This window comes from Aulonocara sp. 'chitande type north' Nkhata Bay, linkage group LG23 (assembly GCF_057382095.1).
Source record: "Aulonocara sp. 'chitande type north' Nkhata Bay isolate Kocher_YH1m ecotype deep benthic linkage group LG23, A_spYH_male_GT1.1, whole genome shotgun sequence".
NCBI classification, from domain to species: Eukaryota; Metazoa; Chordata; class Actinopteri; order Cichliformes; family Cichlidae; genus Aulonocara; species Aulonocara sp. 'chitande type north' Nkhata Bay.
Genome location: NC_141365.1, coordinates 13,472,584 through 13,486,041, shown reverse-complemented (window position 1 = coordinate 13,486,041; position 13,458 = coordinate 13,472,584). Strand labels below are relative to the sequence as shown.

The following is a 13,458-nucleotide window of genomic DNA, read 5'->3' as shown; positions in this document are numbered from 1 at the left end:
TCTGAGTTCTGTAGAAATTGTTGATTTACTGCGTTTTCCCACACAACCACCATTTGCAGAGAACTGTCTGAAAAAGAGAAAATATCCAGTGAGCAGTGGTTATCTGGGTGAAAACACCTTTTTTGACGTCAGAGGAGATAGGCCTGACTACTTAAGCTTATAAGAAAATAAAAGTAACTAATTTCCAAGGTGTGCAGAAGAGCAATCTGTGAACACAAAACTTAGCAGTGCTAGAGCAGCAGAAGACCACACTGGGTGCCACTCTTGTCAGCTGAGAACAGGAAACTGAGGATACAACTGACAAAAATTAGGCAACAAAAGAGTGGAAAATATTGCCTGTTGTGATAAGTGTGGATTTCTGCTGCAACATTTGGATGGTAAAGTCAGAATCCTGCCGTTTACAGTTTAGGCTGCTGCTGCTGGTGTAAATGTGTGTGTGGGGGAGGCGGGGGTCATGACCTGGCACACTTTGAGCCACGCTGAAACGCTACAGCCTGACTGACTGTTGTTGCCATCCATGTTCAGTATATTCATCTTGGCTGCTTCCAGCAGGATAACACACCATGTTAAAAATCCCAACACAGTTGGGTCACAAGGTACCGAGTCATTAAAGCACTTTTGGGAATCAGTAGAACACGACTACAGGAACTGAATGACACCATCATGTAAATATATCCCATAATCTAACCCATGATGAGAATTTGTCATTTCTTTATTTAAGGCATGTGTGAAATTTAAAAAAGGTCCAACTCAGGATTAGCAATGTGTACCTAAAAAAGTGGCCAGCTAGTGTGGATGCATAATGCGGACTTTAATGTCTGCTATAAATGACAAGGAAATGTTGCAGTACATTCACAAATAGGTTTTATTTTAAACTTTTTTTTTTAATACATTATATCCATACCCAACACATTTTATATTATAATAAAATGACTCTTGTCATTTACATAAATCAAGGATTTGTGTATTAAGACTGCAAAATAGTACTGTAATTTTTGTATATAGCTTTGTACACATACAGGTGACAATGCATCCATTTTGCTCTTTACAAATGCACATTTTTTGGGGGGTGGGGGAGGGGATAAGAAAGGGCAGCCATAAGCAGAGGATACAAGAGCTCTAGCAAGACAGCAGGATAGTAAGTAAAACCACCACCAATACTGACCTGGGTTACAATGCTCGGTCAGACCCTTTGTACGACTTGAGAAGTCTGATGTCCCACTTGAAGTCAGGTTGTACTTTTAACAAAATTAACTGGGTTTAATCACAAGGAAAAGCATTTTAGCAATAATTCAACCGAAATCTTTCAAGAGCGAGCCTCCGGGTTGGCTGCATCCAAGGAGAAAGCTCAGAGCGCCACATGTAGCGGTACGGTGAAAATATATACACCTCAGGGGGAAAGTACAGACAGACAACATAGAAAGAAAATGTCAAATAAAGCCAACATGATTGAAATCTCTTAAACATTGCAGATTCAGGATTCTGATAAAAACACCACCTAATCATCCCCATCATGAGTTGGGAAACCAAATACACAAACAGTATTAGAAGATAATAAACCATGCTATATTGTCCCATGAATACATTTTTGTTTCCTCAATGTCAAACACATTTTGGCATATAACGGCATGTGTGTCCTCCCATGTGAGACCGAGTGTGGGATGCAAATTGAAATAAATGCTGAAGAAATGATGTCAATCAACACTTAGATCACTGACTAAGAAAATGAGAACATTCAAATTACAGTTTCATACTGTTCATGAATCTGCACACAAGAAAAAGATCAGCCATCAGGAAAAAAAAAGTAGTAGTTGTGAGTACCCTCTTTGGTTTGTGACATTGTTCATTTGCCAAAAAAGTGAAAATGACTCCTTACACGCTCATTTGCCCTGGATTCTACTCTCAAACTCGATTATTATATTGCAGGTAATTGCAACAGAACCTTTTAGCATTTAAGATTCTAATTAAAGTAGCTGCATTTACCTTCAATAAAAGCAATCGCGAGTTTGCAAGTAGATAATATGCTTTGATTTCCCTACGATTTCCACCAAATCTCTACAGCAGGTTATTTAATAAAATACAGTCCCATGTGCCATCACCCATTGCCATAGAAAAGGTTAATACAGAATATCTGACAATACAAAATAAGTTTGTCAAAGCAAATTTAGCTGACACACTGGCAGCCCTTCAGTGCTTTACATCCTCTGTAGCAGTGTGGAAAAATGAGCTGTGGCTGCTCTCGACACTGTCAAGGTGAAGCTGTGGTCTTACAGTACAATGACTCAATGGGCCCTGCTGCTGGTGAAGAAATAACTGGGGAGGGGGAACAAAAACTGTTTGAAGCTATAGCAACAAGAAAAAAGTGCCAATATTTGTGAGAGCTTCTGTGTGTACACGTACAGGATATGCACGTGTACGCACAGAGGTCCCGAGACGTGGCAGGGCAGCGTGGGAGCCCGGTCACTCGGCGCCGCGGGTGGGAGTGCTGGGCTGGTTGAGGCCCATGGTTTTGCACAACCAGCCGGCAAAGTCCACTTCCTCCACTTCTGATCGCTTGATGAATGTGTGACTCTAAGGAAAAATGAAACTTCAGTTTTTATTGTTATCAGAAAAACTAAACAAGAAACAGATGGGTTAAGTATCAAATTAAAAATAATAAAATTATAATAAATATTAGGGTGCCCACCATGAGCATCTTCAGATCCGCTCTCTCGGCTGGGTTTTTAATCAAACTGCAGACAAAAATGAGATAAATATGTTAAACATAAGTAAAATATCCTTTGCATGCATGTCGTTCACCATGTATATGCAGAGGGTTAGATGCTAGAAGGCCTTGTTCTGTTTCAGAGTTCACCTTAAAACACGAGTTTACCATGTATGCACGCATGTTCTTTAGTAGTTTTGACATCAGCCGCAGTGCAGTATAGACTTTAGACAAGACTGATGTAGAAACATGTGCAACAATTATCTGAAACAATATCTCTGTATTCATAGACTTTTTAAAAAGGTAAAGAACAGTAGATACTATTCTGAACTATTATGGCAAAAACGTTATTTTTATCACTAGTCCAGACGGGATCTTTATCAGAGTGTGGTGCTGACTTGTTTCCTAACCACCTCAAACCTGCACAAGCACAAAAACTACATGCATGCATTTAATTACAAACAACTCTTGCAACAGGTGTGTGAAGCAATTTGGAAATGTCAAAGTTTTCTGAATAGCTTCCTTTCATAATTCTTCATGAGCTGAGAAAAGAAAGACAAACGTCACATTCGGTGCTCACCATTTTGTCACAAAGTCCTGGAAGTCACTGGTGAAGACACCAAGCGGCAGTTTGGGGGGTGGCTGAGGAGGAAGCAAGAGTTAAAGATTATACACTGACTGAGGAAAGATGTGAGTGTTTGTTCATACTGTGGAAAAAACAGACATTGCTCAGACCTCATTGACAATGTAGTCCAAAAGTTCAAAGATGGCCATGGCAGGTCTGCTGTCCATCCCAGATCCTGTGGGAAAAGAAACAGACACAATCTCTGGTTAGTCTTCTTTAGAATACATTTAAATGCTTTAGTTTTAATTTTACTGTGCATTTTCTCAAACTGTACAACAACACAGCAGCTCTCGTGCTGCCAAAAGCTCTGTATGAGCTCTTGTCTCTTTAAGGCAGCCATTATAGTCTGTTGCAGACACCAACAGCTGACACCAGGGCTGAGTAATCATTCCTGAAGTCTGCATGTGTATTTGGGGAATTGTGATGTAAAGTTCAAGTTTGCACATAACCATTTCTCTTTTATTTTTTTAAAAATTAAATTTAGGTACTGTGAGCCCAGTCATCTCTACTGGACGACTCAACTGTCATGTAAAGCTCTTCAGCAAGGCTAGAGGCTAGTTAAGTGCAGAGATTATGTTTCCCCATGAGGATCAATAAAGATTTTTTTGGCTTTATTCAAAATTACAAAGTTGGACCACACAACCAGAATGTGATTGCTCTATTCTCCTGTGGATGCCAGACAGGTTAATGCATGAAAACGATTTCATGCATTACTGTTGCTGAATTATGAATGTACCGTGGGGGTTTTGTTAAAAACATGTATACCATTGGAAGTGTGAACATAGACAGCCCAGTTGCACAAAAGGCTAACCCTCACCCTGTCAAAAGTCACCATCTTCAAATTTCCACATTTTCTGATTGTCCATTGCATTATGATTTTGACATAGCTGTGACCTGTGAGTCAGCTCTGAGCATACAGTCAAAGTAGAGTCAAAGTTGGCATGTTAATTGGCAGCCAAAACTGCCAATTAACATGCCAACTTTTCCACTGCTGTGAGGACAGGATTGTCAAACAACAACAACAAAAAACAAACAAACCCTTACCCGCTAGGCTTCCAGTTCCTCAGATGCTAGGAGTGCATAAAGACTAATGTTTGTTCTTAAAGCCAACAACAGAAAATTTGGTTGAGATATTTCAGAGTTCGCTGTGAGGCATCCACTCATACACTGCACGAGGCCACGCCAGAGTAGCTGCTAGTCAAGCATTATGGAAAAGTGTTACACACTGGCCTCGGTAAGGTTAGGAGCAATGTTTGCTTTTGGGAGAGTATAACTCCCTTCGTTGCAGACTTCACAAATCTTTTGCATACACAAAACCGTAAACAAGACACTAAAGGGAGGAGAAAACCCACAAAGCATAATATGAGCACAAATCTAATCTAATGTCAAGTAATCTGCATAAGTTTATAGGCACGTGTGTGTGCTATTGCCCTTCATACCACTTATAGGCCTTCCGGGTGGTCTAGGCCTCTGCATGTTGACGTGAGGCTCTCCCTCAGCCCCATCCACAACGGCCCGTCCAAAGATGGCCTCCAGTTCTCTGGCGTCTGGTGGGGGGATGGGGTAGCGGCCAATCGCCAGCTCTACCAGAGACAGACCCATGCTCCACACGTCAGACTGAACCGAGTAATGAGTGCCCTGCAGTCTCTCCGGCTGTTGAGAAACACATAACTACGTCACAGAGCCGGTGAAGCCAAGACGCCAAGCAGGAGAGAGGGCTGGGCGGCGAAGGCACAGGAAGTGGAGGAGAGAAGTGGGAAGAGAAGAGGAGGGGGGTGTTATGGCAAGCAGAGGTGGGGTGTGGTTAGGGCAAGAGGACAGAGAAGAGGGTTTGGCAGGAAGTGGACAGCAACTTTGGACTGTTTTAGGGGTGAGCAAGGACAGGTGTGTGCGTGTTTTAGGAATTGCAATCAAAGGGCAAGCTTCTCTGCACCAGAGGTGCTTTTTTGGGAGTAGGATTAGACACACAAGCAGCTTTTGGCACTGCACCCACCAGGTATCTAAGAGTGAGGGGAAAGGACGAGAAAGCTCAAGCACAGTTGCCTCCCTCATTGCCAAAGAGCCCTTCCTGGGTACAGCCCGTGGTTCTTGGCAGGGGAGTGAGGGAGGGCCAGAGGAAAGGAAGGCAGAGGGTGGAACCAGAGAACAAGAGCCATGTGAGAAGAGTGGAGAAGGAAAGTGGGGATAGGGCCAGAGGAAAAGGGGTGGGGGCGCAGGCGCGCAGAGCTGACTCACCGACATGTAGGAGCGCGTTCCAACAAAGGAGTTGGCCATGGAATCTATGAGCTGGCCGCTAACACCGAAGTCACACAGCTTGATCTCCCCACGAGAGTTGACCAGTATGTTGGAGGGCTTGACGTCTACATGGCAGAGGGGACATGGACAAAAACAAATGCGCATTACATTTAAAAGAAGAGGCTCTTCTTCATACTGTGTTTCATCTGTCATTCCTTTGGCTTACAAGTTTCTGTATGCAAGAGAAAGCACAGATTTATTACTAAATTATACCTAAAGAAACAGCAGACACTGCTATACTGGTGTTCTGATTTGCACGCTTCTGTGCAAAACATTTAGGAATTGTCATTTTCAGAAATAATACCATTAACATTTTTTTCTTCAAATACAAAGTACAGAGAACAAGGAAAACAAATGAATACTTGGTGTGACCACCTTGTACCTTTAAAAATAGAATAATTACTCCTTGACACACACGCACAGTTTTTCAGTGTGTTTGTTGCAGGCTGTTGCAGACATGGTGATAACATGTTTTTCCTGTGCATTTCTGTGTCTCTAAGATGTGGCGGCTACAGCAGCTGCTGCACATTTAAACATCTTAATTTCCTAAAACTTTTTGCACTGAACTCTATAGAGCTTTGCGAACGCGTTTGTAAACCCCCCTTGCTTGATGTCTGAATGGGCCCCAGGTCACCTTTCTCTGCTTTGCTCTCGTGAAAACTGCACATGCCCAAAAAGGCACATCTATCATGTCTGCTTTTATTTTGTTTTGCCTGTTTCTTTCTCTCCATCATGGGGAGAATTGAAGCTGTAAGGAACATAAATCTGACCCAAGTTTGACTGACAGAATGACATGACTTTTAATGTCGCTGAAACTAGCATTATGTGCTTATACATGTGTGAAGTGAGAGCACAGCATTTCGATATTTTGCGTGATAATTAAAAGAGGGACACCAAATATCAATAGTTTATGATGTAATCTCTAAATAGAAATTTAATCTTTTAGTGGTAGAATGGGACAAAGAAGAAGAAAAAAAGTTTCCTACGAACGTTAAAAATAATCTGAGAAAACTACAAACACAAATGCTCATCTCACGTTCGGCCATCCTGAGATAACGTTAGCTGACCACGGCAAAGTTAAATCGGTTCAACCAAAGAAGCCAACCAACACTTGACATACTTAGGTTGGCATCCTGGTATCTTCCAATTCAGAATGAGCCAAGAAAGCAACACAATCCATCCCCCTACTTGCGACCACAATCTTGTGGATTTCTCTTACATGCTCGAGCTTCTGGAACTCAGAAGCATGACGGCATCACATTTTACCCCATCACAACCTTTCCTGGATTCTGATTTTCAGATTCATATGAGTCTATAACAGCTCGTTATCTCACAGAAGACTGGTGACTCAGGTCTCTCATTCAAAATGTGTGCAATAGCACTGTAGTCCATACATGCTCGTCCATACAAGTTGACCTAGGCTGTCCGATCAGCCTGTCCGCTTCACAATTTCACTTTGCAGCAATAAAAACAACTAAAGCGATTCTCTGGCGAGTCCCTCCTACAAGAATACTGTGATATATGTAGGGAAAACATTTACGTTCATCTATTGTTTGTATCCCAGTTTTTATGTGAGACAATACCATGAACCTATGCTTTCCACGATGGATAGAAAACGCTTTCTCACAAATACAGATCGTTCATGCTTCATAGAAATATTGAAAACAGGACTACAGTCTTCCGTGCAGGCCACGGGTGGCATGTACAGAGCTCCCAGCTCTTGCTGAGTCCCTGTTGTAAACAAGCCCAGTCCTCCACATATCCAATTCATAGCTGAAAAACATCCTGCAAAATAATGGTGTAGGACTGAGCCCTGCAATCTGTCCTCTGCGGTGTATGACCCCCTCCCACCGACCAAGGACACGTGAGGAGAAGCTGAGAAAGAAATGGCATGAAAGAGCGGGAGAAAGATGGAGACGTGGAGGGAGGGGTCAACAGGGTGCGGTTGCTCTATAATCACATCTGAGAGGCTGTAATTACCGCCTGAGCTCACAGACAACTCTGTCCTGGAGTACCACCGACCCTGTAGCACTGAAACTTCACTGCACGATGCACTTCTTGCTGCTCCCTTTCTCAGTAATTTTCACAACAGCACACCCATGTGTCCTCACTTGTGTGCAGGGAAAAACCTGCCTGAGATGCTGTGACCTGTCATTTCAATGAATACAAATAATGTTTTCATGAGGACAATGTTTATTCTACAAATTCCCTTGATGAGAAACTTGTTATTTTCCCCCCCCCCAAAAAATAGCTGGTCCCGTATGTGCATACGTGTGCTAAAGCTCTTAAGATGCTGATGCATGTGAAGGGAGAGCAATGAAGACAATTAATACAAATTCAAATGAAGAAGTACAGATACTACTGGCGCCCGTTGACTGGATGTGGTGCATTTCAAGTGGTTACACTAACCGAAGTTCAGACGTCTGGAAATACCGATCAGACCTAATGTCCAAAAAGCTTTATCTTATAGTTTAAGGAACTATAATCCATGATCTGAATCTCAACCGGATGTCTCTAAGAAGTGTCTACAAAAACACTGATAACCTATTATCAAATGAGGCTGACGTGCCACATATTTTATATTTTATCCAAACCCAAATAACTCTATGAAATCACTGTGTTACAAACAAACTCCATATTTGGGCTTTAATATACTGCAGAGATTTGAAAGTGTTCCAAATGAGATTTTGAGCACAACTGTAATTTATCGGGACTCAAGAACAGCATTACCTCTGTGCATGATCTGGTGCTTCTCTCGCAGATATGCCAATCCCCTCAACACCTGTAAAGGAGAAAAACCCCCCCCAAAACATTCAGTTTACAGACATACAATCTAGGAGTCCACACACACGGGACTGTACTGTGCATGCAACTTATGCATTATTGGACAACACACAGCTAGTTGAGCAACATCACAACCACAAGCAAAACCACAAAGAACAGCACACATGCAAAAATAGGCACAACCCTTTTGTTTATATTGCTGCCAAATTCGAACAGCAACTATATTTCAAAAGAAAAAGGTGTTGGATTAAGTCGCTCTGTGGTCAAAATTTAAGCATCCAGCATACATCCATATGCTGTCCACAATTACAGGTGGACACAGGATTCATTTAGCTCAATATGTGACTACGGTCAATATCTCTTAACCTTAAGTGCTGTGCAGAGCATCTCACATCACAGTTCAGTGTTAACTGTAAAAGTTTTCCTTTGATCTTCTGGATATAAAATATTTGAATTTCTTCATTTTACCCTAGTGGACATGTTTAAAATTGTGTAATAAATAGGATATGACCTTCTCAGAAAATCTGCTTTGTGGTCAGAAACGCCTTAAAATCCTCGAGTCCAGAATTATTTTCACACATCACCTCCAGCCGTAAACCTTTCTAAACATTACCTGATGGGATGTGAGAACGTGAATGACCGACAAAGTCGACATTAAGTACACTTTAACCACCAGCTGCCAAAGAGTCTGACTGCTCTGATTTTTGGAGATTAAGAAAAGAAAGCAGAAATTATTCTGCAGAGCCTCCTGCCTCAAAACATCAGGAAGCGAACTCGTCTAAACCAGAGTGAAAATGTGTCTGATGTTGACCTGCTGTGTCACGTTATCAATTTCAGAAACTTATCAGGCCCGACTCTCCTGACATCGTCCACAGTTCATGTGAGAAGACTTGTGAAGCGAATCATATTTTACAGCCTGTAAATAAACACCTAAAGCCACAAAACAAAAACAAACAAACAAACAAAGTAAAACATCAACGGTGTACGCACAGCTATGCTAACTTTTCCAAGGATTTCTTCTGGGATTCTTCTGGCTTCTTTAAGAACCTGGTCCAAGGATCCGCCATCCTGCAGAGACCAAAACAGCCCATGTTAAGACAGACAAAACTGCCTGTAGCTGTGGGAACGTGTGTGTTGCACAACATAAGAATTCTCAGGTGATGCGATTCGCAAAATCGATTCCAGTCTCACAAAGAAATCGCAGCTAACAATCTTTGTCTCTCACCATGTGCTCCATACAGATGCTGATCTCTCCATCGCTGTAGAAGGCGCCATAGAAGCCCACAATATAGGGCGAGTTGCATTCATGCAGGACCTGCAGTTCTCTGATAATCTGGTTTCTGATGGCAGGTTTGATTTCCAGGTGGATCAACTGACGAGAAAAAAAACAAAAAACAAAACAAAAACAAAACACAGAAACGAAATACTGTTTTAATTTAAGTTGCATGCAGACGATGCAGTTACACCGCCTGAAGTCCCCTTTTTACACTTGTGGCACTTTGTTAGGCACACCTGCTCGACTGCTCATTAAAACACAAATAGCTAATCAGCAACAAACGGCAGCAACTCTGTGCATTTAGGCATGTACTCGTGGTCAAAACGAGCTGCTGAAGTTCAGACGATAAGAATGGGGATGAAAGGTGATTAAAGTGACTGAACATGGTTGTTGGTGCCAGGCAGGCTGGTCTGAGTATTTTAGAAACTGCTGATCTAATGGGATTCTCCCACACAACCATCTCCAGGGTCCAAAAAAAGAGAAAATATCCAGTGAGCAGCAGCAGTTCTGAGCAAAAATACTTGCTGATGCAATGGCCGTAGAGCTTTGAGTCAATGGGAAGGCAACAGTAACTCAAATAGTCACTCATTGCAACCAAGGTATGCAGAAGAACATCTCTGACTGCACATTGCTTTGAACCTTCAAGCAGATTGGCTACAGCAACAAAAACCCACAGCGGGTACCATTCCTGTCAGCAAAGAACAGGAAACTGAGGCTACAACTTGCACATCTCACTAAATGTGAACAGTAGAAGGCTTGATCTGATAAGTCTTGATTTCTGCATTTGGTGTAAACAACATGAAAGCACGGATCCATCCTGCCTTGTATCAATGGTCCAGGCTGCTGGTGTGGGGGACAGTTTCCTCACACACTTTGAGTCCCTTGGTACCAAATAAACATTGTTCAAACACCACAGCCTACATGACTATAACTGCTGACCTTGTCTATCCTATGGCCACAGTGTACCATCCTCTGATGGCTGCTTCTAGCAGGATAATGCAATGTCACAACGATCACATCAAACTATTTTTTTGAACACAACAGTAAGTTCACTGCAGTCAAATGGCCTCCACAGCCACCAGATGTCAAGAACCTTTGAAATGTTGTGAAACCAGAGATTCACATCATGGATCTGCAGCAGCTTCATAATACCATTATGTCCGCATGGACCATAATCTCTGAGAAATGTCTCCAGTTTAGAAGAACTTTCAACAAAGGTTCAACTGACATCCACAGGCCTCAAGCCTGAGCTCGCTTAGACTGCTGCTGCCACATCTGTATAAAGTCTAGATAACTTACTACATTCATTCTTATATACCCACAAAGAGATAGATACTAAGAGATAAGTATTTAGTGTATGAAACTACACTTTGATAGTGTGAAAGGAAATTTAAAAAAGTGTAACATAATGGCAAATATCTTTCGTAAAAGCACACAAGATAAGATAATACTTGTGATAAGGATGCCATTAGGGTTTGTCGTTAAAAAAAAAAAAAAAAAAAAGTGAAGGTAATATAAACAAAACATTTCACAATAGAAAAAAAATGTGTTGGCGCTCTTTGATAAGCTGAGCTATGCAGCTCAGGCGCTGCCAATAAAATACCTCAGGCATATCTTTGACATTTACCTGAAACATTTTTGTTTCTGAACTTCAAAACTAACCGTTTTGTTGTAACCGTTTTATTATTTTCAGTTCCCTTGTCTTTCTCCAGAAAGAGGCGTTTCCAGACATGGTGCACTGATAACATCTTAGACTTGAAGTGGAATGCAGTTTTTTTTACTTTCACTTGGAGAACAGCTGTTAAACAATCATTCTTCACCTTCCGAGCCATGACCAAGCCCGAGGGTTTGTGGCGGACTTTGTTGACCACCCCTCCGTTTCCTGCACCCAGCTCACATATGGGTTCGAAATCTTCATCCTTCAGCTCCCCAACCTGGGCTTTCTGGGTGAGAAAGGCTTCCAGCCGTTTCCTCTGCTGTTCATCCAGGTCCAGCTCCCCCAGCTTCTTCTGTAAGGCCTCGAGGTTGGCTCTGTAAGGAGGTGGCATTTGGTTTAGCAGAGTTCCTTAAACGGAGTGAGAATTAACATATGCACCTCCTTGTACGGTGGTGCAGAACGAAATCTTGTGCAACTCCAGTAACAGCCAATTACCTCGGTATAAGGACAAAGCAATTCACGATTCAGTGGTTTAACACAATTAATCATAAGGCACAGCACTTACTCAGATGCAGCATCAATGGTGTTGGAGGTGGCCTGTCCCTCTCCAATGGGCGTAATATTAAGGGGACCGGGTTTTCTTTTGGGGCCCATTTCAATAACAACCCGAATCGACTTTGTCCAAAATTTAAAAATAAAATTAACGAAAAAGGCAAAAAATTAAAAAAGAAGCAGAAAACTGCAATGAAGTGGGCTGCTGCTAGCCTAACCTTTCCCTCGTGTGAAAGTCAGTATTAAAAAGCAACAGGATCAGCTCTAGTATAACTTGGCTAGCTAACGTTAGGCTAAGTTAGTACACTTTCGGAAGCATGTCACTTAGTTAATCTGGTAAAACCTATCACCACGATGTGCTCTTTAAAAGTCAGACAGCTTCTTCGGTTTAACTGACTTATAGAATTCGAGGTGTAGACATTTCTGTCACTCAGCTTCTTCTTGGTTTTCTACCTGCTGCTGCTAGCCATTAGCCACCTAGCTGCTCCTGCTAACTAGCGCTACCTCCTGCAAACTCGTGCCTTGCGCCTCTCAGTCCGAACCTGCAGCCGCCTCTCACAGCACACGGGGCCGCCTGCCACGCTTTTACCGGCAGCTACACCGGGACACCGACTCGGCTTGTTTCCCTAAGCGAGAGGGCGGGGTACGAAAAGTAAATCCGTCCGCGATACAGTCCGGGGTGTGGGGTTATCAAGCAGCGAAAAGGACTGTGGCTAATACAGGAAGCAAGCAGCTGCCTGCAGCATCAGACCTGACACCAACAGGGAGAGCCCGTGATAAATAGCGCGAGATTGGCTTTGGCAAGTTGATACGAGATATGCAAAAAGAAAAAAAAAAATCTCATGGGTGGGTGGATGACATATGCAGTTTGTGGTAACACCTCCAGTACATTGTTTTTAACGAGGAACAAGCTCATTTTAACCATATGTCATCTGCCCTGTGCAGCTTTTTGTATTTATTAGTAATAAGTAAACACACAAGAACAGAAGAGGGGGGCAGTGTTTGCTGCCATCTGCTGGCGGTGGTTGGCAATAACAGGCTCAAGTGAAGATAGTTTCACTTAATCTTAAATCAGAAACGATCGTGATATGAAACTAAAAATATAAAAGACCCCACCTGGGAGCGATTTTCTTCTTCTTAATTGTACATCGTAAAAAACTGTATTTTTTTAGGGGGGGCGGAGTGTTGTACAGTTTAAAAAAATGATTTCTTTTTAGAAAAATGTCCATATATACACTAATATTTTATGGGGTCTTTTTTGTCCATGCTCTACCGGTAAAATTCGATTGAGTGGCTTTAGAGTCATCTTGTCAAAAAATCAAAAAGATTTCTATTTTGGCATGAGCTTTCTATTAAAATAATTATGTTTCATATAACATGTACCTGTGTGGAAAAACAAACCACGGTCATCTATGGCCTAATGTTAATATATCAAATGAATGAATCATTCTCTGTTATTGTCTTTTACAAACAGTAAATACCACAAGTTTCCCCAGATTTCCTGTGCAAAAAAGGTTTTCGATGCCAGTGAGATGTATTCATGTACTCGTACTCATTAATAAAAT

General features: G+C 42.0%; 1 protein-coding gene across 1 annotated transcript; it reads right to left on the bottom strand.

Moving 5' to 3' along the window:
- Positions 1 to 847: 847 nt before the first annotated feature.
- Positions 848 to 12,670, bottom strand: map2k2a (mitogen-activated protein kinase kinase 2a). Its single transcript, XM_086282401.1, has 11 exons — positions 11,907 to 12,670; positions 11,505 to 11,715; positions 9,634 to 9,780; positions 9,399 to 9,476; positions 8,355 to 8,406; positions 5,565 to 5,689; positions 4,769 to 4,982; positions 3,440 to 3,504; positions 3,285 to 3,346; positions 2,687 to 2,732; positions 848 to 2,571 (listed from the first exon to the last, which is right to left on the bottom strand). Exons 1-11 carry the CDS (start codon positions 11,993 to 11,995, stop codon positions 2,461 to 2,463), a joined length of 1,200 nt encoding a protein of 399 aa, XP_086138527.1. The 5' UTR covers positions 11,996 to 12,670; the 3' UTR covers positions 848 to 2,460.
- Between the last annotated feature and the right edge of the window lie 788 nt (positions 12,671 to 13,458).

Excerpts from the sequence above, each read along its gene's own strand:
- map2k2a (XM_086282401.1), bottom strand. The coding sequence starts at position 11,995 with ATGGGCCCCAAAAGAAAACCCGGTCCCCTTAATATTACGCCCATTGGA. Across the intron at positions 11,716-11,906 it reads ACCATTGATGCTGCATCTGA|AGCCAACCTCGAGGCCTTAC; the intron begins GTAAGTGCTGTG and ends ACCTCCTTACAG. Across the intron at positions 8,407-9,398 it reads TTGGAAAAGTTAGCATAGCT|GTGTTGAGGGGATTGGCATA; the intron begins GTGCGTACACCG and ends TCTCCTTTACAG.